At 45.3% G+C, this 25,605-nt stretch overlaps 1 protein-coding gene across 4 annotated transcripts in view; it reads left to right on the top strand.

Annotated features, from left to right (window-relative positions):
- Pdlim1 (PDZ and LIM domain 1) overlaps positions 1–25,605 on the top strand; it is a 47,993-nt gene that overhangs the window by 2,670 nt on the left and 19,718 nt on the right. For 2 of the 4 annotated variants that reach the window (XM_087584705.1, NM_017365.2), the window contains 3 exon segments: positions 17,860–18,011; positions 20,387–20,471; positions 24,831–25,024. In XM_087584705.1, coding sequence (XP_087440831.1) covers positions 17,944–18,011; positions 20,387–20,471; positions 24,831–25,024 — 347 coding nt within the window. In that variant the 5' untranslated portion in view covers positions 17,860–17,943. 4 annotated transcript variants of the gene reach the window in all.

The raw sequence follows: 25,605 nt of genomic DNA, 5'->3' as shown, positions 1-25,605 counted from the left end.
TCCGTAAACAGTGAACAATGGTGAGGTGTGAGCCTTGGTAAAGAGCTCTGCCTGCCTCTGGGCTGCTGTGTGCTCCATTTATCCTCCTGGACAGATAGAGTTTGCTAGCATGGTTTTGTGTGTAAGTAGACTTTCAGTCTCCACACCAAAGCAAGCCATAAAATTAGGCAGGTAGAGGAGTGCCTCTTATTTAAATAGCCATGTTTGCTTTCCCTTGCATGGATTGTTCTGGTATCAGCACCAGGCTTTCGTGAAAGCGCTAAAGCAGAATAGAAGAACTCCGTACTTGAGGGGCTTGGAGATACTTTTTCCCCAGATGCTGTCTCAGTCAGGACTTCTGTTCCTGCACACACATCACGACCAAGAAGCAAGTTGGGGAGGAAAGGGTTTACTCAGTTTCCACACTGCTGTTCATCACCAAAGGAAGTCAGGACTGGAACTCAAGCAGGTCAGGAAGCAGGAGCTGATGCAGAGGCCATGGAGGGATGTTACTTACTGGCTTGCTTCCCCTGGCTTGTTTAGGTTGCTCTCCTGTAGAACCCAAGACCACCAGCCCAGGGACAGCACCACCCACAATGGGCTAGGCCTTCCCATGACAGCTGGGTCTCGTGGAGGCGTTTCCTCAACTGAGACTCCTTTCTCTGTGATAACTTCAGCCTGTGTCAAGTTGACACACAGAACCAGCCAGCACAATGCGTGTTCACTGATTATAAAATGAACACCTGTACTGTCACACCCTGATCAGGGCATCTGATGGCGGTGCATGGAAGCCTGGTAATCACTCTGTGTTTTTCTTCATAGTTTTACTGACCAAATAGATATCCTAAGCACTGGATGCTGAATTTTGCCTTTTTAAAAACACAGAGCACTTTATATGCATTGCATGTGTGGTTTCTAGTGCCCCTTTGTGGTTTCATCTATGTTACTGTGAGAAATTTAAGACTCACAGCCCACATTTCTAATTATAAATGGACATAAAGAAGTTTTTTTCCCATTTAATATCTCATTTAAAGGCTCCTATCTTTGAGTCCCTGGTGTTCCATCAACTTAAGATTTCGCTGCTTCCTGAAGTATTTTTCTGCACTGTGTGTGTGTGTGAGTGTGTGTGTGTGTATGTGTGTGTGTGTGTGTGTGTGTGAGAGAGAGAGAGAGAGACAGAGAGAGAGACAGAGACAGAGACAGAGAAATTTCCCTCCTCTTACAATTTTTTATTTCCTCTATTAGCTTTCAAGGGAAACCTTCAGAGAATCCACACCCATGCTGAAATTGCTGGCTGCTGTGCCCTGTTGACTGTTTTTCTCTCAGGCAACTGACCAAAGACAGGAAGAGGTGGGGCCAAAGATAAGGGGTGCTCACAGTTGGAGCTGCCACTTATATGCCCCTTGAATCCTGGGGAACCCTTTGCTGAGAGCCTGTGGTTTTATAGTAAGTGCTTGTGTCCTTTGTCCAAGGACCCCATGGGGATGCTTAGTAATGGTTACTCTGTAGCCTGAAGGTCTTTTCTGATTTTCAAGAGGGTTATTTCCAGATTCAAGTAGATATTTACATCATGTCATAAAGTTGGAAGAGCAGGGCTCATCAGTCAGGTTATAAAAAGGAAGACAAGTCTAAAACTGCCCGGTGTGTATTAAAGGCCGGGAGCTGCGTGCCTGCATTGTGTGCAGTAAATCACCTCAGAAACCTTAGCCAATCAAGGCTGGGAGAAGGGAGGCAGATGAATCCAAGGGAGTGGCCTGAGGTGGAAGCTTGAGTCTCTCTTCCCCAGTCTCTAGGATACTGGGTTAATTTTCTTTTTAAAAATTAGTTCTGATTATTTCTTTAATTTTAAGATTTGTTTTATTTATTTATTGATTGATTGATTATATAGTCTGCTACAAGTATGTTTGTGCACTATGTGTACCTTGTACGTGTAAAGGTCAGAAGAGGGTGTTGGATTCCCTGGAACTGGAGTTACAGGTGTTCGTGAGGGGTTATGTGGGTACTGGGAGCTAAACCCAGGTCCTCTGTAAGAGCAATAAATATTCCCAACCACTGAGCCAACTCTCCAGCTCCGTGATGGTTAATTTTATTGAAGAATAAAATAAGGACAATAGCTCTCAAGATGCTCTGTCTGGGAGGTACTCTCTAACTGGGAAAGTCACCCAGTGTGTGTGTGTGTGTGTGTGTGTGTGTGTGTGTGTAGGTTGGGGGGGGTGAGAGGGTGGGGCCAGGCTCAGGCTGACTTCCAAGCTACCTACTGTCCCCCAAGCCATGCCAAGTTAATGTTCTGGGTGTTCTGTGGAGGAGAGCAAGGCTGGTTGATATCATTTACTTTGTGTATAGCGGGGAAAGTTGAAGTGCCCTCAGGTTGGGTAATTTGTTTTCATTTACATTAAAAAAAAGTTGACTCAACTAGGCTTGTTAACTTCCTTGTAACAGAGTGATTAAGGTTATGAATGCTCAAAAGCGCTTATCTTATAAAATTAATTTTCCGAGCGCGGCCTATTTCTAATGGGTCTCCGAGAACAAACTGAGGAAGGAGAAGCCAAAAGGATGGGACCTGGTACTGTGCTCAGTGTAGGAATCCAAGCAGGGCTCTTGTCCCAGGAGCTTGGTAGGTGACCCTGTGACCCCAGTGCAAGTCTTGTTTGTTCTCTGTAAAGATGATGAGATGATAAATGACTCAGTGGTTAAGAGCACACGCTGCTCATTAAGAGTACCCACGTCAGGTGGTTCACAGTCGCTCCAGCTCCAGGAGAACACTCTCTTCCGGCCTCTTCAGAGAGCAGCACACACTTGGGGGAGGAGGCAGATATAAATTAAAAAAAAAAAAAGATGATTAGCAAGTAAATCAGCTGTATTTGTATCTACCTGAATAACAGAGCCCAGCATCTCCCATAGCATTATTTGTGCCTTCAACTATGTAAGAAAATGTACTATAAATTCCAGGGGTATTTTCAGATGGACTTGTGTTGCTAATCATAAAGCATATATATCTGTATCTATAAAAAATTCACATGGGAAATATTTATTTTATCTAATCAGAATATTTATACAGTAGGCCTTTTTATATGAAAGACACTACTCTAAATATCTTCTAGTAATCTTCATGAATACCTAGTGAGGTAGGTACATCGAAGAGTTTCATTTTACAGAGAAGTGAAGCATGGAAATATTACTCACCTGTGTCATACAGCATAGCTAGGCCCGCTATGTGCTCCCAGGGCCTCTGCTCTCAAAGTCAAATATTCTAATAGCTTCTAATACGTCATGCTCTGCTAAGCACATACTTGCGTTACCCTCCTGCATACCCTCTATAACCCATGACCACCCGGAGTACAGGACTAAGCGCGTTGCCAAGGAGGCTGCCAGGCAACCTTGGTCGATGTTCTGCTTTCTGATAAGCCACACAGTGAATATTGTCTTGCCAACAGTGTTTTTCAATGCAGGACTCCAGGAAAACCTAATGCTGGTCCAAGTGTCAGTGTCAGAGATAATGACCCTCCTGGGCTTCTTACCTCAGAACCCCTTGCACCTTGAGCTTTGGCTGAGGTACCTGTGTCATTGCCCTTTAGCTCAGTGCAGCCTGGGAAGGAGCTTTGCTTTTCCTTGATCCTTCAGAAAGCCTGAGGCCGCAGCCTCTCCTGGCAGAGGTTTTGTAAATTCTGGGGTCCTAAACCCTTGGGGGACACAGAATGGAAGGGCAGAGGAGCTAAGGACTGGTTAGAGATAGGCTTGTCTGGGGACAATTTATGGCAAATGGGCATAACTAGGTATATCCATGTCGTTGAGCCAAGTTCAAAATCAGTGTACCTATGTGGCAGTTGGAATAAGAATGGTCCTCCCCCCCAGGCTTATATGTCTGAATGCTTAGTTACCTGGGGATGGTATTATTTTATTATTTGAGAAGGATTAGGAAGGTGTGGCCTTTTTGGAAAAAGTGTGTCACTGGGGATAGATAGACTTGGAAGTTTCAAAACCCTGTGCAGGACCAGTCTCTCTCTCTCTCTCTCTCTCTCTCTCTCTCTCTCTCTGCTTTTTGGATCAGGTTGTAGCTCTCAACATTGCTCTAGCACCACAGGTGCCATCATGCCAGACTAAACAGACCTGAAACTGTAAGCAAGCCCTCGACTAAACGCTTCCTTTGATAAGAGTTGCCTTCGTCATGGTGTCTCTGCACATCAGTGGGACAGTGACTAAGACGACTGACAATAGCCTGACACAAAAGAGCTAGCAATTTCTGTGTGGCTTGAGCACTCTTATGGTGAATGGAGTGGACACTCACTCATCAATCACAAGGTTTGTGGGGTACAGCGCACTCCTTCCATTGTATTGTACCACCGTAGGCACGAGAAACAACACACTGATCTCGTGAGAGGCCAGCTTCTGAGTAGAGTTTCATTTTCATAGATGTGGTATCGAGTTAATTAGCATATATAAGGTAAGATAGTAAGGACACAGATATGACTCCTGTAAGATAGCAGTGCCTAAATATACATTCGTGGATTGAGTTCAGATGATGACTCGCATTATTAAAAGTATTATAAAAGTACACATACTTCTAAAGCTAAAATGCCTACTATAACCCTGCAATTCTGGTTAAACAGAAGCTAATCCATGTGAGTGTCCAGAGACCTGCTTGAGAACTCCCTACAGCACATTTTCCAGTAGCCTCGAGTTACAAAAAAAGTTCCACTTATTTTGTACGTAGGAGGGTTTTGTCTCCATGTACATATGTGCAACACGTGTATGCCTGGCACCCACTGAGTTCAGGAAAGGATGTTGAACTGAGCTTGGGTCCCTCTGCAAGAGCAGCAAGCGCTCCTAACTTCTGAGCTGCTCTCCCGCCCCAGTAATCCTAATTTTTAAAAGTAATTCAGATGACTGTTACCAACGACAACGATGTGAAGTCAAATGCTGATGGAGCCACATGACCTAAAAACCCCACAACGGGGTTGGCAAGGTAAAGCGGGGCACAGGTCCAAAGTGAAAGTCTTGGATGTCAGAATCGGGGCAAACCTTCGCAGAAAGGTTTGTGTCGTGAGATTTGAAGGTTCGGTTCCTTTATTGGGTGCTATGTGTCCATTGGTAAGTCTTTTTGGGGGTTGGGGGGGAGTCATTAGTCATTATGGCGATGGTTTGTGTTCTTGTCTGTGTGCACGTTATACTTCATAAGTGTCTGTGTGGTTGCCATGAAAGATGAAGAAGCCGGGCATGGGGGGCTCAGGAGGCTGAGGCACAATTGCTGCAAGTTTAAAACCTTGCGTGATCTAGTAGTAAGTTCCAGTTTAGGCCAAGATGTAAATGTGAGGACCTCTCTGATGAAAAGCGAGGAAACAGCCCCAAATCCATCAAAGCAAAAGGTCAAATGGACAAGGACGGGAGGGCAAAGGTAAATCTTTTCCCAGTGTACTTCATGGAGACAAACACTGTTAGCGTCCGGTTATAAAAACTTCCCAGCCTGCTTTTCGTGTAAGCTACATTTTCAGAGTTAATTAGTTAATCTCATGGTGGATTATGTAGACTTTATTTTTCCGTATTTTCCATCATAATTTTGTTACAGCAAATGAGGAGTTAAAGGCAGCTTGGGATCCTGGGGAAATGTATTTTCTGGCTCCAGCTGGATGGAGGTTCAAACCCTGGTCTTGTCCACTCCTTACATGTGTGTCAGCGACAGGTCAGCCCCTGAAAACTCACCAGCTGTTCACCAGATGTTTCCAAAGTGGGAATAATAGTATTTAGTTCCAAAGGTTATTGCAAGGACGGAGCTTAGCATGCTGGGAAAGTAGTAAGTATCTGTGGGACCATGAGAGGTAGCTTGATCCCCAGTTGAGCTAAGGCCTAAAGCCCTAGAAACCCTGAGTCACTTTGCCTGTTCCCTGGCACCAGGTCGCTACCACTAGCTGCAGTCCCCCATAGATTTATGGCCATCAGTCATATAAGGGCAATGCCCCAAGCCCCTTCACATGTAGAGGACATGACCTGTGGTCACATAGGCTCAAGACAGATCTCCATTTTAATGAGGTACCCAAAAGCCTGGGAGCTTAATCAATACGCTTTCCTTCCCAGACATTCCTTTCTACAAAAGGTATTTAATCTCAGGCCCACCCTAAGAAGCAGTGTATGGCTTTGCTCATCCACTTTCCGACATGACAAAAAAATGACTTAGAACCATGGACTGCCTCTTCTCATCGGGATCCACCATGGGGAGCTGTGGAAAAGGCCTTTGCCTACAGAGCTACTGTCTAATCTCCCATAGAAGACCTCTCTACACTCCCAACCATGGCCACAACCAAGCCAAGTTCAAGCCTCAAGCTAGCAAGACTTTTGACTCTCCCTGTGGGACCAGCTGGCCCTCTCTCCACCTCCTTGGCCCTAGGCTAGATCCAGCCCATGCCTCCAAGCCAGCTTCCACTGTCCTACACCTCAGATTGCACTTCCCCACCCTCAGCGGTGTCCTAGGCCTTCCCTACACCTACCTAGCAACAGTGTGGGATAAGCCCTGGGTTCTGCCTCTCTGTGACGGAGCAGATGCAGGACCCCAAAACCCTAGCATCAGGATAGGGTATACTGTTAAAGAAGTTCCTTTCCCTTCCTCCCTCCCTCCCTCCCTCCCTCCCTCCCTCCCTCCCTTCCTTCCTTCCTCCCTCCCTCCCTTCCTCCCTCCCTTTCTCCCTCCCTCCCTCCCTCCCACCCTCCCTCCCCCCCCTCCCTTCCTACCTGTATGTGAGTGCTCTGTTTGTATGCCGGAAGAGGACATCAGATCACATTAGAGATGGTTGCCAACCATGTAGTTGCAGGGCCTCTGGAAGAGCAGCCACTGCTCTTAGCTAAGTCAACTCTCCAGCCCTCTGTTAAAGAAGGTTTAATAGTAGCTACTATTTTTTTTAAAGTAATTGAAATGTTTTTCCTTTCAAATATGGGTATTTCCCCCATGTGTACTTGCACCACATGTGTGTCTGGTGCTCCTGGATCTCCTAGAACTGGAGATCCATAAGGTTGTAAACTGCTGTATGGGCGCTGGGAATCTAACCCTGGTCCTCTGGAAGAACAGCCGGTGCTGTTATCCATTGAGCCATCTCTTTATTTTGGTTTTAAGTGTGTGTGTGTGTGTGTGTGTGTGTGTGTGTGTGTGTGTGTGTGTAGGTGGAGAGGTGAGGGCAGGCCCCCACAGGGTCCAGAAGGGGGTGTCAGATCCCCATGTAGTAGAGTTACAGACAGTTGTGAACTATCTAACATGGGTGCTGCCAACCATATTCTGGTCTTCTGTTAAACTATCCACTCAATCCACAGGCCATCTCTCCAGCCCTGATACTGTTTTAAACCCTTTAACCTTTCCAGCAACCTAATGAGATTGACACCGTTGTCAATGTCATTTGATCAGTGAAGGAATGGAAACGGCCAGAACAGTTTGCAAAAGTGAATGTTGAGGTTTTGGTTGTGGGTGGCAGTGGATAGGGCTGCTTTAAAGCATGGATATTTGTCATAGGCTTTTGAATGCTTGAGAACTAACGACTTACTGAGGAAACCGGGGTATTCTCTTTACTGCCAGCTCTTTAGCCTTCCTGTCTTGCTTGAATGGTGATAGCTCAGACCAAGAAAGCGGCCGAGTCTCGGTGAACTGACAACTTCGTTTTGCACTGAGCATGAAGGGAAGCTTGCTTATCGCACAGCTCATCCACACGCTCCCAGTCTACTTAATGGCCTCATTTCCTGGAGAAAGTGGTTATGGACTAACCGAGAACATTCTGAAGTAGTATCGTTTCAGGCCAAACTAAGTGTTGTCATGCAGGGTTTGCAGCTTTGATGTGGTTCTGGGGTCTGGGTGGCAGCCTGGACCCACAAACTGCAAACCAAGAGAGCCGGAGGGAGGAGTTCACATTCTGCATTTAAATGTGGCAGTCAGGCTGCTTCTATGTTGCCCCAACCCCTAGTTCAGACTCTCACATTTATACCTAAAGACCCTGGCATAGCCATTAGCTCAGGAGACTGTGCTTGAAGGGTTATTGCCGTTCCAACGGAACTTGAATTTCGTGTTTTGGATGCTTGGTTATTTATGCTTCCTTTCTCACTTTGTTCTGCCTGGATTTAAGGCAATTTACAACCCCAGAAACACACATTTGTGATATTTAAAACACAAGGACATACTTAAGATTCAATGAATTATTTGGAACACAGAAGTGGAAGTGGCAGTGTTCCAGGAACTTTAAATCAGTTGGGCTTTTGTAATTGAACAGAGTTCAGCTCTGAGTTTTCTGGCCAGGGCAAAAATAGGAACCATGTTGAGTGAGTTAGCCATCTGCGCTGACATGCCTTTTACAATACATAACGTTAGGTCTTTCTCAGAGGTTGACCAACATTGACAAGGACTCTCCCTCTCCCTCTCCCTCTCCCTCTCCCTGTCCCTCTCCCTCTCCCTCTCCCTCTCCCTCTCCCTCTCCCTCTCCCTCTCCCTCTCCCTCTCCCCCTCCCCCTCCCCCTCCCCCTCCCCCTCTCCCTCTCCCTCTCCCCCTCCCCCTCCCTCTCCCTCTCCCTCTCCCTCTCCCTCTCCCTCTCTGCCTCCTTTCTTTCTTCCCTCCTCTTCCCTTCTCTCTCTTTCCTTTTCCTCTCTCTCTTCTCCCCTCCCTGCCCTCCTTCTTCCCTCCCTCCCTACTTCCCTCCTACTCTTCTTACTTTACTTTCTGTTAAAAGGTGTGTGTGTGTGTGTGTGTGTGTGTGTGTGTGTGTGTGTGTGTTGTATTTTAACTGAAGTATCTTCAAAGGGCCTTCTATATGCAGGAGTTCGTAGAGTTACTGGGCTTTTAGGTTTAAGTATTTATTGTCTGTCTAGCAATTTAACTTAATACAGGGAGGAAGTATTGGGGGAAAATACCCCTTGAAGTTTCCAAATCCAGCGGGTATTGCTAGGGAGCTTAAAAAAGCAGAGATTAGCAGCTGAGAGTGTAACCGGGTTGTGAAAATGTACTCTTAACATGCCAGAGGTCCTGGGCAAAAATGAATGAATGCATGAATGTTTCTGGATCCTTCCATGTAGATTTGAGATGGCATGGGGCTCTTTGTATATTTTACCTTCTCTCTTATCTGGTAGATAAGAGGTTGTAAGTCAATACCATATCTTTGCAAAGATTTCTGGGCCCAGGTTTGGAAGCCAGCTCCAAGGGGCAAGATGAGTGGTGTTCTGTAACACCGAGGAGATGAACCTGCCGGCCTAGCCAAAGGGAAAGAGAGGTTTCGTTCTGTTTTCCTTCAAAGGAGAGGGGTACTTATGCCACGGAACCCATGAAACAGCTGACAAAGGCTTGCTGAAACTCTCACATCAAAACAGAGCAACAATTAGTTTACTATCCAGTCTGGAACACTTCTCGTTCTTCTTTGGTTACAACGTCTAAACAGAGCAACAATTAATTTACTATCCAGTCTGGAACACTTCTCGTTCTTCTTCTATGGTTACAATGTCTTCTTTGGCAGGCCAGGCTGGCCTTGAACTCATTGTGGATCCCACAATGGCCTTCAGTTTGAATTTGGTGTCAAGAGTGTTGGAAGTGTAGGTGTGCATCGTCACTCTAGGCTGGTTGGCACACTTGAAGACAAAATGGGGTGCTTTCCATAGTTAAGAGGAAATAGGCTACTGACCTGGGCACACAGAGGTGTTTGGCAATCGTAGCTGTGCAATAGTTCTTTCCTTCAGTGCTGGGGATTGAACACAGGGCTTTATCACACCATGGAGTTCCACCTTAGCCTGTCATAAAGTGCTATTCCGTGTAATTGCTCTGCATTGCTTTTGAACTCAGCCTTCAGCCCCAAACTCCATGGTATGTGGGACCCAGGAGGCAACATAAATGTGGCTGACTAGAGGGCAAAGTAGGAAGGTGAGTCACTGTCCAGTGATGACAACTGGCAGAGGATTCTGGGTGACGGTATTAGCTCAGAAGAGCATGATGGGGTTTGTGGCTAAGTGGGTGATATGTTTCTCATTTAGCGGGATGGAGCCTCCTTAGTTTGTACTGATTGTTGCCACATGGAAATCTAAGCCCAGAATTGCCATGTTCTTTCAAAAGCTTAGAGTCTATGGGTTTATATGAAATTTATCACTATCTGATCTAAGTTAAAACTAATGCAAAGCAACTTTGATTGTGGATCAGATTCACTTGATGGGCTCAGCTGTCGATTTCAAACGTAGGAAGTTAAAGGAACATGTGCATTTGGCTGTTAGTAGAACTTGGGTTTAAAGCAGGACCCTCTAAAGATCTAAGGCAGTGGTTCTCAACCTTTCTAATGCTGTGATCCTTTAATGCATGCTGTGGTGACCCCCATCGTAAAATTATTTCATTGCTACTTCATAACTGTAATTTTGCTACTCTTACAAACTGTAATATAAATAGCTGATCTACAACATATCTGATATATGAACCCTGTGAAAGGGTTGTTCAACCCCCAAAGAGATCATGACCCACAGGTTGAGCACCATTGCACTAAGAGCGTGGCTGGGCTGGGGGTTGATTGGATAACCCCTGGAATGGGTTCAGTTTGAACTGTCACTTGAAAGTGTGCTGGTGGCTTTTATATCGACTTGACATGACAAGCTAACGCCATCCGAGAGGAAAGAACCTCGATTCAGAAAATGCCTCCATAAGATCTGACTGTTGGCTAGCCTGTAGGGCATTTTCTTAATTAGTGACTGGAGGAGGGCCCAGCCCATGGTGGGTGGGGCCACTCCTGGGCTGGTGGTCCTGGGTTCTATAAGAAAACAGGGTGAGCAAGCCATGGATAGAAAGCCAGTAAGCAGCATCCTTCCATGGCCTCTGCATCGTCTCCTGACTCCAGGTTTCCTGCCCTGCTTGAGTTCTTGTCTTGACTTCCTTCAGTGATGGACTACACTGTGGAAGTGTGAGCCGAATAAACCCCTTCCTCCCCAACTTGCTTTTTTGGTCATGCTGTGTCATCTCAGCAACCCTGACTAAATCAGAAAGCGTCTGTCCAGTGAGGCCATCTGAACTTCATTCAGCATGGCGGGTGGTCTCTAGTTGTCTATGCAGGAACTGGACAGAGTGAATGCTGTGAGGATATTAATTGTTCATTGTTACTTTTAGATCAAGACACGGGGTTCCCACAGCCTGTTCTGTATCTCTAGTATCACATCCCTTTCCCCTCCTTTGTGCCCTGGCTAAATCTGTGCCATCTACATACTGTGCGTGAGCCTGGCCTGCTCTATCCTGCCTTGTGTGCGTGTATATGTAGGGGTGTGTGTGTACATACATGGATGTACAGGTACAAGGACAGAGGAAGGCATCAGGTATTCTTTTGAGGCAGAGTCTCTCCCTGAACTTAGAGTTTATCCTTTCCCATCCTGGCACAGCCAGCAAGCTCCAGCCATCTTCCTGCCCCCACACTCCCTCTCCTTCCTACAGTGCTGGGGTTTCAGGTTCACAGGAAGACCATAATAATCTTGTTATACGGGTCCTGGCATCCAGATGCACACCTTCATGCTTGTTCAGTAAGCGGTCTTAGCCACTGAGCCATCTCTCCAGCCCCCATCATTAGCCTTTGGTTATATTATTGCTTCTAGTACATTATCATCTGCCTTCCTCTTCAGGGACGTGAGCTCCTAGGTGGCAGGCTCAGCCCTTTTCATAGCATGGGGCACCCAGAATTCACAGCCAAGAGCTCACATTTTAGTTCTGAGCGCTTGCTCTGTTTTGAATCATTTCGGCAACCCTCATAGCAGCCTTCTGACGTCAGGGCTGCTGTCTTCATCCGTCTTCAAGAGCACACAGAAGTGCTAAATCCCAACGTAAGGATATCAAATCCTGGCCTCCTACCTCTAGAATTCACAATTTAACCAACAAGCTACTAATCTTTCAGAATACACATGGAGATGTGTGCCCAGTAAGTGAGTTGAAAGGAAGCCTGGGGGAGGAGGAAGTGTGCCAGTATCCACAGAGGAAGGGCTTGGCTCTTACTGTGGTCACTGTCAAGCAGCTGGCTTAGTGAATGTGCCTCATCAAAGAATGAGGGAGAGCTACTTCAAGGTTCTGTTTTGCATGATTCAGAAGTGAAAGTGAAAAATCTTAGCAGACTGGGGCCTCCAGGCTGTCTCCCCCACTCTGGTGCATCAAGTCTCTGCAGGATTAGGCCCATCCTCTCCTACTGAGGCCTGACAAGGCAGCTCTCTACCTCATGTGTGCTGGGGGCCTTGTCTAGCCTGTCTGTGTATGCTATTTGGTTGGAGTGGGGATGAGAGGAGGGACTCTGGGATGGGGGGACTTGGAGGGGGGCAGCATTTGAGATGTAAATAAAACAAACAAACAGAGCTGACCCCAGGTAGGAGCAGGGAATCCAATAGGGTTTGAAGGTGCCTTATGATCATAGAGTGTAGAGTCAGTGTGCAGGGTGGCAGCCTGCAGGTAAGGAGTGGCCATCTGGAGCTGAGGGTGGGCCCAAGGATGAATTCTACTTGAGTGACTGCTACAGAAGCCAAGGAGACATTCTTTCTTTAATATACATTGTTGCACCCAAGCCACACTACTTTTTATAGCAACAGTTGCATGCTCTAGTTACATGATGTCTTGGGGTGGGGATGGGAGTGGGGGGGTGGGGTGTGGAGGAGGTAGGGGGAGGTGGGGTAGGGAGAAGCTGACTACAGGAATTTAAGGGATGTCTACTTAACTAATGGGTCTGGTTTTTTGGGAGGGAAGTATTAGAATTTTTTTTTTTTTTTTTTTTGAAATTGAAGCTGACTCTATCATGAGCTGATTCTGATGGAATTTGATGGCTGCTAAGAAATTAGGATAGACAGTGATGTAGCGGATCCTGGTGCCTGCTTAGGCTTGCTCCTCAGAAGCTGAGTCACCGTGAGCAAGTGGCTTAACCCTTGTTCCTCCATTTCCTCATCTTCAAGGACGTAAATAGTATTGCCTGCCTGTGGCGTCAAGAGAGGATCTTAAGCCAACCCTTACTAACCAACCACTTAGATTGTCCTTGGTGTACAATGAACCTCATTAATGGTGGCCACTGTTAGAATTGAGGTTTGCCGTGGTGTGTGAAAGAGTCACCATTCAGGACAGGAACTCCCCGGCAGTGAGGGCCAGGTCTTCAGCAGCCCTTTTCAACTCTGTCTTATTGATATGTTTGATAATGGGTGAGGCTCTGGCCCCAGCTCAGTGTAGAGGAGTGGAGCTGTCTCATGCCTGCGAGGCAGCTGGCCAACAGGGTTTTGTGGCAACCCCGGTTCTTAGTATAGAAAAAAGGACATGGCAGATGTGCCTCTTTAAGTTCTAGGTTTCTTTTCAGCAGACTTACTTAGAGTATCTGCCACAGTATTACACTGAAGCAAGAAAGGTTAGGGTTTATGAGGGGTTCTGTGTTAAAACATGTTTTTTTAAGTCAAGTAACCATTTCCCTTAGGTTTTAGCTGAGTGAATGTACTCCACTCACAGCTTCTCTCTAGTCCTAACTCTAACTGTTGTTAATAGACGCTGGCTCATCTAATCTATGTGAGTATTTCGTTGTGAGCACTCTGTGTTGTAGGAGTAAGCTCTGTAAAGGTAAGGTCTGTGATTCATTCGTTCCACCCTCCCTATTTCCACTCCCACTTGTTTTCTTGGAGACAGGGTCTCATGTAACCCAAGTTGGCCTCAAACACATTGTGTAGTCAAGGATCACTTTGAATTTCTGATCTTCTCCCCTTTACCTTCCAAAGGGCTATCATGTCCAGTTTATGTTATATTAGAAATCAGTCCTACGGTTTTGTACATTCGGGGCAAGCACTCTACTACCTTTTGGGCTGTATCCACAGTCCCAGCCTTTTAGAAAAGAGATGGCTCGTAAAAGAATGTTGGTTCGTTGGGTTCTGATCTGATGATCTTCTCTTCTAATTTTCAAAACTTTTCCTTTGGCTCAAAAAAAAAAAGGTGGAAATCAGATTAAAGAATAGGTTGCTAGGTCCAAGTTACTCAGGTGTGGGGCTCCTAAGACAGGTTTTAGCTTGTCTGGGGCCTGTTGGGATGTTGTCTGCAGAAATGGCACTCCCACAAAATGAACCAAATGCTGGAAATTCCAGACTTCTTAGCAATTGAACATAAAACAGAAAAAAAAAAAAAACCCAAAAAACCCCAAACCCAAAACCCTTCTAAGGCTAGGATAGTCATTTTTAAGGGAAATAGTTACTTGATTTAAAAACATGGTTGATTATTTTGAAATATTCATTTTAAATAATAACATATATGGGTGCAGAGAAAGTCATATCTCTGCTCTGTCACCTCTCCTTATCCCCCTGAAACAGATCCTCCCCCTTTATGCTTTTAAAATTTAAAATAAATTTATTTTTATACAATATATTCCCATCATGGTTTCCCTTCTTTTTCCCCAGACTCCCCACCTCTCCATCCTCTAACTCCATTCCCCCCCCCATAAGAAAACAAACAGGCAAATAAAAAGGCAAACATGGATAAAAGAAAATGAACAAGCAAACAGCAGAAGAAGCTAAGAATGAGTTGGAGAAATGCGTATATACACACATATGATCATAAAACCCTCAAAATTAGAAACCATAATATACAAGCAAAGACCAGTAAGGTTTAAAAAAAACAAAAAAACCAACCAAACAAAAAAAAGTTTCCCAAAATACCCTTGAGTTCATTTTGAGTTGGCCATCTACTGCTGGCCACTGGGTCTTCCCTTAAGTGTGATTTGTATACCCAGTGACTCCCTTGGAGAAATGATTTTTTTCTTTGTGATCAGTTGTTAGTTGGAGAGGGATGGGGGCTTGCATCTTGCCTATCTCAGCAGTGGGGCCCAGTCTAGTTTGGACCTGTGCAGGCCCTGTGTATCAACCCTGTTCTATCTGGAAGACATTATTTCCTTGATATCATCTACCTGCCTTGGTCTCTTGCTATCTGTCTACCTCCTCTTCCACACAGTTCCCTGAGCCCTGAGAGACAGGGTCTCTTACTGAACCTGGAGCTCACCTGTATTAGTTAGCTGGCTGCCCTTAGACGTTAGTAATCCTCCTGTCTCTCCCACTACCTGAGCTTTGGGACGACAGGGTGTACTGACACTCATCTTTTACTTGGGTTTGGGAGACCTGAGTTCAGGTCCTCATGTTAACTCTTACCCACTGGATAATCTTCCCAGCTTGTGATAACATCTTTCACAACTGGATATTTTAATTTGAATCATTCTTTGCTTACTTATTTGGGGCACCTATTATCATGTACCAGCCTTAGAGGTCAGGGAAGTCTGGGAGAAGCGTGATTTAAGTCGAGACTGAAAAGGTGAGAAGAGTCGAGGTCAGGCAGAGTCAAAAATACTGAGGTGGAAAAAAACGGAGGAAGCTAGAGCTTAGTGGAGAGGTAGCCTGGGGGTGGGAGGGTGGGGGAATTGGGAGGTGGGGAGGATGAGGGTGGGAGATGGGTGGTGGGTGGGGATGTTGGGGGTGGGGAGGCTTGCTAAAGTGTTTCAGGGTTATCCTAAAGGGGCCTGATCTTTTATACTATCACATTTGGTCATAAATGAGTGGCTTTGGTCGGCATTATTCTCCTGGTTTTCCAGCTAGTCTGCTTGGAGATAGAATTTGCCAGACTAGAGCCATTACCAACCTCCAATGAAGGGATACTTAGATAGGACCATTAAAAAGTGAGTTTGAGGCCAGCCTGGGATACCATTCTCCAAAAAACATCAAAGAAACAAAAACAAACAAACAAACCAAAAAAGCAAAGTTCTGCATTGTTGTTTAGGAAAAGTAGACTGTGTGTATCGCATAACACCAGGTCAGTCTGTTTTTACTTCTACACCAAGTGACTCAGAATGAGTTTCCTATTGCTTATTGTCAGGAAGGGCTGTGTCAGGCGGCTCCACTGCCTGGAGCACAGCTCCTGTTTCGTGAGAGTCAGATGGGAGAGCCTGACAGAAAGGGTAGGAGGTCAGGATCTCTGAACTAGTTTCCGGTCTTCAAATTCCCGGGGGAGTTTTGTCTGGTGAAGCCAGAATATGTTCAAGCCAGAAGGGACCTTAAGGACTAACTCAACTCCTCATACTGTGGGGTCAGGGTGCCAGTGAGGTAGTAGGCCACCGCAGGGACCCCGCACCAGCAGCCCTGTGAGGGCTAGTGTTTTTTGATTTTGTTTGGATTCTTTGGAAACTTGGCTGTGGAAAACTGAGGCTCGTTTTCCTTAGTCTTGTATCCTGATTTGGTTCTTGAAAGGACCAGCGCTGGAGTTACCTGTGGATCCCAACATCTTCCATTAGCTCCCAGAGCTACAGGGTTTCCCAAGAAGAAACAAAAGCCCTTGTTTGGGCACTGGGGATCTGGGGGCGTGTATCATTCTTCCCCTGGCTTCCTGTTTAGGAAGACCTTTTAATGTCATGTAGTCACGGACCAGCTCTGGGGTGATGACGGTAACATTTTGGTTACCTGACTGAAAACCGCTCCAATGGCAAACGGTTACTCCGAGGCCAGAGTGCCGTTCATCACGCCAGCTTCCATGTTTCCTTGAAAAGCCTTTGTAGGTCTGTGTGGGGGCACATTGACTCTGTCTACAGGGAATCCTTCGCGGACAGATGGATTTGAGGACCCTGCGAATTTACTAACTGACCACAGTAGGCATCTGCGGTCTGCAAATTTGGAACGACTGGTCTGGAAGCATAACTTGTAGAAAACCAGCCACCTGTAGGGAAGGACCCTAACCATGGCCAACTTCCTGGTGCAAACCCACACAGTACCATATTTAAAACATTGTTTTTATTGATTTAAAAAAAATTATAACAATAACTCAAGATCATTGTAAAGAAACGAACACAGTTACTGAAATGTGTAGCTGTGAGCGATTCCAGTTTGGTCGGTGCTTATAATTTATAACATATGCAATGATTTTACAGAAGTAGAAGTCACTGTACACAACGTTCTCTAAATGTGTACATTTAAAATATGTTGGTGACTTATTTTGAGGTCAGAACACTAAGTGAGTCTGCAGTGGATAGCTAGATGTCTAGTAATGTACTAGTTGGGTGACCCCGTGTAGGTCATTGAGCTTACTATAAGCCTCAGTGTCTGGTGTCTATTTCTTACAGAGTTGTTGTAAGGGGACAATGGGGTCACATACAGGAAAGACTCAGTACATGGTAACAGGTTGTGTAGACATGAAGGATTGCTGCTAGTTAAATTATAATTTTAATACACCGTCTTAATTAGGGTTTCCATTGCTGTGAAGAGACACCAGAGCTGAGGCAACTCTTACTATAAAAGAAAACATTTAATTGGGGCTGGCTTACAGCTTCAGAAGTTCAGTCTATAATCATCATGGCAGGAAGCATGGTAGTGTGGAGGCAGACACGGTGCTGGAGATGCTAAGAGTTCTACATTTTGATCTGGAGGTAGCAAAAGAGAACTGTCTTCTGCAAGGAGGTTCTCTCTTCCACACCGGACAGAGCTTGGGTACCAGGAGACCTCAAACCTGCCTACACAGTGACACTTTCCCTCCAACAAGGCCATGCCTCCTCCAACAAAGCCGCGCCCCTTCCAACAAGGCCACGCCCCTCCAACAAGGTCACGCCTCCTAACAGTGCCACTTCCCATGGACCAAGCATATTTAAACCATCACACACACTTTCTTGCACACTATTCTCCCTGCTCTTTCTTTTTTTCATCCTTCCAAGGTCTTGCTATATATCCGAGGTTGTCCTCAAACAAACTATGTAGCTCAGGCTAGCCTCAAGTTTTCTCCTACTTCAGTTTCCCCAGACCTGGGATTCCAGGTGTGCAGTACCATGCCTGGTTCTGCTTTTCCATGCTTTGCTCTTTATTAGTACTTAACCCGGTGGTGTCTACTCATTGCTTTTCCTGGAGACAAATAGTAACCGCTGTGCTCTCCCCTCTGTTGCCAGGTCACTCCCGGGAGCAAGGCTGCTATAGCTAACTTATGCATAGGAGATTTGATCACAGCCATTGATGGGGAAGATACCAGCAGTATGACACACTTGGAAGCTCAGAACAAAATCAAGGGCTGCGTAGACAACATGACGCTCACAGTATCCAGGTGAGGCTGTGGAGATATTAGTTAATTCCTAACAGACTGGAAGCTGTGGACAGGGCCTCCCTTCCTCTCCTCCTCTCCCCTCCCCCTCTCCTCTCCCCCTCCCCTCTCTCCTCCTCCTCCCCTCCCCCCATCTCAGAAGCCCCTGCCCTTCCCCGTTCTTTGCTATTCCTGAGGAAAGCACACCAGGTCTGTGGCTTTGAATTTTGAGGTTGATCGTTTCTTCTCTCCTGTCCACAGGACTTCTTATCTCTTGCTGGCTTATTATGCGTCGGCCTCTTTCTATTAAGTGACCACACTTTGACTTGATCTAACACAACTAACGAAAATCTCGAGGAGGTAGAATGAGTTAGATGCTCTTAAGCCATAATGAGATGCGAATGTCTTCCTCCGAGTATCCTCAGGATGGGGTTCCTTCCAAGGACCCAAGGAGTAGGGGGTGTTGTGTTGTGAGAGGACAGCCGTTGTTAGAGTAAGTGCCAAGTGTGAGTTCAGGTGCACCACCGGAAAGGAACACAGGCACTGAGCAGACAGCTCAGGAAAGCACTTGGAAGCTGTAATCAGGGTAGAGTTTCCATTCTCTTTCATTCGGTCTTGGAAGGTGCCCTAAGAAACCAAGATGTCAGGAGCGATTGGTTCAGCTTTGAGTGGCTTCCTAGTTCCTGTTGGATCAAGTTCAGGTTCTGTTTGCTGGGCGAACCTGCTTTATTTAATGGCTCACCAACCTTTGCTTTTATAGCTCCTCGTCATGTTCTCCTCTGTCGAGTACATTTTGTGACTTTTTTCTTTTAATTCCTCCTCCTTTTACTCTAGGATTGTTAGACAGACCAAGACTGGATGGAAAAATATGAGAATATTTTGTTCCCTTTGGAGCCCTAATAACTCTGGGAGGCAGACCATTTTATTGTGCTTCAGAAGCACATTGGGCCTTTGCTCTCATCTCTTGTTCTACCTTGCTCTGCCCACGATCTTTTCCTCAAACTCATTTTCAAGTCATTCATGCATTTATTCATAGGTTCATTGATTTTTTTTTTTTAATTCGCTTGCCAACAAATTGTACAGGTGTGTCCTATAATTGTCTGTCACCGGTTACTGTGGCAAATACAGAGTAAAGTATAAATATTCTCTACCTTGAAGAGAAAAAAAAACCCATGCTAATAAAATCTGAAACTGGACTAAGACCATTGCTGTATGATTGGCAGGAGGGAAGTCTTTTGCAATACTGAAAAAGGATGCTTGATTTGTAAATACGTTGGTGATATGGTCTAGGCTAGGTGTTTAAGTTAGGACCTGGTTTTTCCTCCCAGCCCCATGATCCCAGAAATAAGATTTACACTCAAAATATATTTACAAATACCTTGGCCATATAACTAAGCTCTTTTCTGATTAGATATAACTTAAAATATTCCATGGATTCTAGCCTACATTCTGCCACGTGGCTGGTTACCTGTTCTCAAATACAATGTATTCAGTTGTCACATCTTCCCAGCGAATCTCCCCACCTCCTTCTCTCTCAGAATTCTTTCTCCTCCTGATGTCTCATTTTCTATATTTCCTGCCTAAGCCATAGGCCATAGGCTTTTTAATTGACAGGCCATGCATCCATGCAACACACAGGATGTTCTCTCTACAGCTAGCAACACTGAGCTGGGATAGGGTTGAAGTCTATCCCACCTTGAATTGAGGTAGCATCGTGAGGGAGGCGTAGCAAGTCAGAAGAACCTTGTGGCTACGTCAGTGTCCCAGACTGTAATGAGGGAGGCTGGGACTAGATCAGAAGGCAGGCCAGCTTGGAAAAAAATCCCTTCAGGCTGTGTGTAGGAGCCATCCAACATGGGTGTCATCTAATTATAAGTAGGGGGTGGGTCCGATGGCAGGGTACAAGTTCAGAGGATAGAAGAAGTTAAAGCAAAGGGATTTTTTTTTCTCATTTGCTTTTAGCACATAAAGTTGATTCTTGGTGTTCATTGGGGTTTGGAACCCAGAATTGTTGCAGATATCAAAATCTGCTACTACCAAAGTCCCTCTGTCCAAAACAGCGTAGTATTCACACATGCTCTATGCGTATATCTTCCTGCAGTCTTTGACATCATCTCTAGATTACCTGTAATATCTAAAGCAATGCAAATGCTACACACACGATTGCTATACCATAAGACAAGGGGAAAAGTCTGCATGTGTTCAGCACCGAGGCAGAGCTTGTCTGAAACTGACCAAATGCAGAACCTGTAGCTACAGAGGCTGATTCTTGGTCTAACATGAGCGAGACAGCAGCTTTAGCCCTGGCTTGACGAATGTGAGATGCTGAGTTGGGTCACTGCAAAGCAGAATGAAATGGAACAACCGAGGGGAACAACAGCTTTGTTCGTCTGCTGCAGGTCTGAGCAGAAGATTTGGTCTCCTCTAGTGACCGAGGAGGGGAAACGTCACCCCTACAAGATGAATTTAGCGTCGGAACCCCAAGTAAGTACGTGCTTATCTTTGCCAGTCCTCTGCTGGCTGCTTTCCTGCTTGGGCATTGTTTAGCTAGCCTCTGTTTTTCCTGCGCTGGAGGTCTGGGGATAAAGTGGTCGGGAGAGGCCTTCACTGTCATTGCTGGGATCTGGCGTAAGTTCAGTTCTTCCCGTAAGGGAAACTGCCAGAGGAAAGGGCTGGAAAACCCCAGGGCAGGGACATGGCCTGCTATGGAGTAAGGATAAGGAGTAGGAGGGCAGGCCAGGGAGAAGGGACAGAGGCCTTCCTGCAAATAGGATTGGTAGGACTGTACTAAAACCTGAGAGCTAACTCAGCTCTTACAGATGAGGTACAGAAGAGTCACCCGAGATGTGAGGATGCCTTTAGGCCTGAAGCAGAGTCAGAAAGAACCATAGGGACTTACTAGTACACCCTTCTTCCCCTATGAGTCCTGAAGTGGAAATCTGTTTTTGTTATGGTGAAATCCGAGGAAAGACATTAAAATTCGTTAAATGAAGTGGCAGCTGATCTTGGAAAAATATAGGAAGGATCACCGCATTGTTTGCTGGTCGAGTAGAATTTTCTACAACAGTAGATAGTCCTGAGAGTCCATATTTAAAAACGAATCTCTTGGTAGACAGCTGATAGGTGTTTTTATTTCTCCTTTACTTGTGTCTTCTGAGATATCTATACTATGTGGGTATATTTTGAAATAAATACAGAAATATTTAGAACACATTGGTAAAAATGCCCATGTTTCTCACCACAAATGTTCTCTGTTGGATAAATGAATGAATTATTAACAGTTAGTGTGGCTGAGGAAGTGGCTTATGGGCAAAGTACATTCATATAAGCACAAGGACCCACGCTTGGATTTCCAGCAGCCATGTGTCAAAGCTGGGCATGACTGTTCCCATCCGAAACACCATCAATGCGAGCTGGTTTGCCAGTTCAGCCAGAAGGCTGAGTTTTGGGTTCAACTGAAAGACACTGTGTTTAAAAACATGGAGAAGCGATTGGGGGGATATCACATATCAGCCTCCAGCCTCTACACACAAGTGCACACACTCACAAGTGCACATACACATACACACACAAGTGCACACACAAGTGCACACACACACACACACACACATACACACACACACACCCAGACACAGACACACTCACATGTAATACAACAATGAAACAACCATAAATAAATGAATAAGTGGATAAATTTTTTGCAGTTTTCTTTTTTTTTTCTTTTTTTTTTCCCGGAGCTGGGAACCGAACCCAGGGCCTTGTGATTCCTAGGCAAGTGCTCTACCACAGAGCTAAATCCCCAATCCCTTTTGCAGTTTTCAAAATGGGGTTGTGACGATTATATATTTAACCCCAGTTGAAGATTTGAAAATTGAACTTTTAAGTTTAAGATGCTATTGGTTTTTCAAAATAGAAATAGTACTGAAAAGATAACATGTAGTTATGTATAACATAGAAATGATAAGAAATTGAATCCATGTGGTTCCTTAGTTGTGTAAAAATTGAATGGATAATTATGTCTTAATTTCTTAAAGAGGTCTCATTCAAATTTCAGAAATGTAGTTATAATTTTTTCTTTTTGCAATAACCATCACATGTTAAGTTTCCAAATATTTTTATAACATGGGAAATGGTTTTGGCTTTACTTGGTCCACAATCGTCACTTTTCATTGGAGGCAACCATCTATGTCTTGGTTATAATTTTTTTCTTCAGTGTTGATATTTTGAAGGTCATTTTCAGATTAAAAAAAATTATTCAGACTATTTTAAAGGCTAGCTTGAGTGTATTTTTCTCTTCATTCATTCTTTGTTCATGCAAAAATCTTCCCACCTCCCCTTTTCCCAGATCTTCTATTTCTGAGACTTTTGAGCTCGAGGACAAATAGTGAGAACAGAGTTCACGGATATTGTAAAGACCTGCTAGTTCACATAAAGCTAACCAACACCCCAGCTTATCTGAGGTCAACATAGTAACATACCTAGTTTGTATTTCCTCATTATTGAGTTTCCTTGGAGACCAGTAAATACAAAGCCCAAACAATTACATCATCCCTTCCAAAAGGCAAGCCCTAAATCCGCCTGCCTTCTGGAAAGACTAGAATCCACATGGGGGTAGAAATATTTCTTTTTCGTACACACCAGACGCATTCTTGAAAGATGCTTTATAAAGCAAGAATGGAGAAATTATTAAAAAAAAAAAAGCCACCCCAAAGAAAAAAAATACCACTATTCCCACGAAAGAAAACCAGGGCGGGGGTGGGGTGGGGAGGGTCGAGGGATTGGCTTCTGCTGCCAGACCTGCCTGAGACCTGAGTGTGATCCCACAAAATGGAGATAAGCTATAATTCGGGCAGTAAATAAATAATACATAATAAAAATGTATGACATGGTTCCCCATGGACTTCTGACTGGAACTATTTTTGTTTCTATGGGAAGAGAAGATGAGACTTGGTCCTGTGCTTGCTGACATTGGTCACCCCAATGTCCTCCTGAAGAAGTGCAGAAAAGTGGGCTCAGAGAGGCATAACTTGCCCATGGCCAAACAGAAAGTGTCAGGGGTAATTGGAGGCAAGACTTCAGAATAAGATTCTTGCGCTGCTCCCAGAATTGATGGGCAGACAGAAGAAGGGTTCATGCTGTGTGCTGTCCTGTGTCTGCCCATGCTGCCTGAGTGATGGGGGTGAGAGCCCCTGGCCTCTAATTAAATTGGTTGCTGTCTTTCACAGCCAGCATTCAATGGTTTTCTGATTTCTTTGAATCAGTGCACATAAAATTACCTAACCATTCCTTACGACCATTCTTTTCTTTACCATCCTCTTTTGTGATTGTTTGTAGCCAGGCTTAGTGGCAGAAACAGGTGGATCTGTGTGAATTTGTACATAGCCTGGTCTACATAGTGAGTTCCAGGACAGCCAGGACAGGACCCTGTCTCAAAACAAAACAAAACAAAACAAAAACAAAAACAAGAAGATATAGAAGCTTCTTTTTTGAATATTTGTGCAGACATGGACAGAGAGAGTGAACTAAACCTCACTGACCCTGACTTGAAAAAAAAAATTACCGGAATAGTAAAAGAGAAATCTTAATCACAAAGATGTGTTTAGCTGCCTTTTGCTTTAAATTAGTTTTGTAATTAATTAAACAATTCTCATTCATAATGCTTTCCAATTAAACATTCAAGTTTTCTTTTTTAAAAGAGGAGAAAAAGAACAATAGAACTGGAATTCTTTTTTTGGTCATTTAGGCGTTAAAGAAAGAAACCAGGGTTTAAAAGAATTTTCGTGGGAACTCAGAAAACACGTTGAGTTTAGAAGGCTACACACCGCTTTTGGCACTGGAAGCTGGAATTGATTTCGAGCACTGGAGCAGGGAGAACCTTGCTAACTGAGTCATCAGATAATCTGTGATAATTTTTTAAAAGGAATGTTAGTTTAAAAAGTATATCAAGGCTGTGTGGCACGAGTCTTTAAGCCCAGCACTCAGGAGGCACTGAGTTTGGTCCCAGCCTGGTCTAGAGTAAGTTTCAGAACAGCTGGACTACAGACAGAAACCCTGTCTCAATCAATCATCAATCAATCAATCATCAATCAATCAATCACCAATCAATCAATCATTCAATCAAAATGGTGTTTTGGTTTTGGTATGTCTACACAGATGCCTAGAGAGATTGTAGTTAGAATTGTTCACCAGATTTCGGGCAGTGGACAAGTGAATGAGGACCCGGAAACTCAAAGCCCTTCGTCCACAGGTCCTGCCTTGGACCCCGCATCCAGAACCTTCCATCTTGTGTTTTACGACAGGAAATGATAGGCCCTCAGCACCTCAGTGGTCATTTGCAAGCACCGAGACAAGTAGTCAGCAGCTGCTCCTCCTCTTAGCCTCTCTCCTTGCTGATCTAACCTGCTCGGGTCTGGGGAGTTTACCTTTTGACATCGAGGGCTGTGTGGTTGTCTAAGCTACCCCTCTACTTTTTCCTAATGTCTCTGGAATGTGTCCTGAAAGGATGCTTCAGCTCTGACTTGGGTCCTGGTAGCCAGAGCACACATGTTATCCTCCCCAGAGGTACCCAGTATCAGCTTTTCTGGGTCTCGGGGAAGAGGCAGAGATGGAACTGATGGAGAGGGCGTGGGATTGCAATTGTGCATGTGTGGGTGCCTTACCACTTATTGATCAACGTCTCCTTGCGTTTGTCTGAGCCCCTATGCCCGAAGCGGAAGTTTAGATTTGAACCAGGCCTCTGGAGCTCAGCTGGAGGTTCTCCCTGGCTTTTAGCCTGCCCTGTACAAGATCAGGGGTACAGGGTGCACGGCTCCTTGATTTCTCTTCTCTGCTCCCTGCCTTCAGGAAGTCCTGCACATCGGAAGTGCCCACAACCGTAGTGCTATGCCATTTACCGCCTCACCTGCTCCTGGCACCCGGGTCATCACAAACCAGTACAACAGCCCTACCGGCCTCTACTCATCTGAAAACATCTCTAACTTCAACAATGCAGTGGAGTCAAAGACCTCAGCCAGTGGGGAGGAGGCGAACAGCAGGCCGTAAGTAGACCCCCGAAGTCTCCGGGCTCGTCCTGGGAGAGGCCCTTTCCATTAGTTTCTTCTACTAAGCCTGAGGGGAAACCTTTGCCACTCAACTTCTTTACATGTGGAAAGGGCTTCTTCCCCTCCTCTTTGTAGAGTTGTAGTGAAAATAAGAAAATGTGTTGCTGGGGTTGGGGATTTAGCTCGGTGGTAGAGCGCTTGCCTAGCAAGCACAAGGCCCTGGGTTCGGTCCCCAGCTCCGGGAAAAAAAAAAAAAAAGAAGAAGAAGAAAATGTGTTGCTGACGCAGTGGCTTAAAGGTTGAAGTCCTGCTGTTGAGCTTAGGACCAGAGTTCTGTCCCTAGAACCTGCATACATGGTGGATGGGCTTGGTGGCTTGTCTGTAGTTCCAGTAAGTACTTCAGAGGTACAGACGGGGGATCTGGAACAAGCAGGTTGGCCAGACTCCCACAGGTGAGCCCTGGCTTTGGTGAATAAGGTAAGGGGCAATGGAAGAAGCCTTTTGATGTCCCCCTCGGGCCTCCACATGTGTGCGAGCATCTGTGCACCCGTGCTGTGCTCCTTTGTATGCCCACACCC

The sequence above is a fragment of the Rattus norvegicus genome, chromosome 1, assembly GCF_021556685.1.
Source record: "Rattus norvegicus strain SHRSP/BbbUtx chromosome 1, alternate assembly SHRSP_T2T, whole genome shotgun sequence".
In the NCBI taxonomy this organism is placed as follows: domain Eukaryota; kingdom Metazoa; phylum Chordata; class Mammalia; order Rodentia; family Muridae; genus Rattus; species Rattus norvegicus.
The sequence above is the reverse complement of the archived record's forward strand: the minus strand, read 5'-3'. Positions and strand labels throughout refer to the sequence as shown.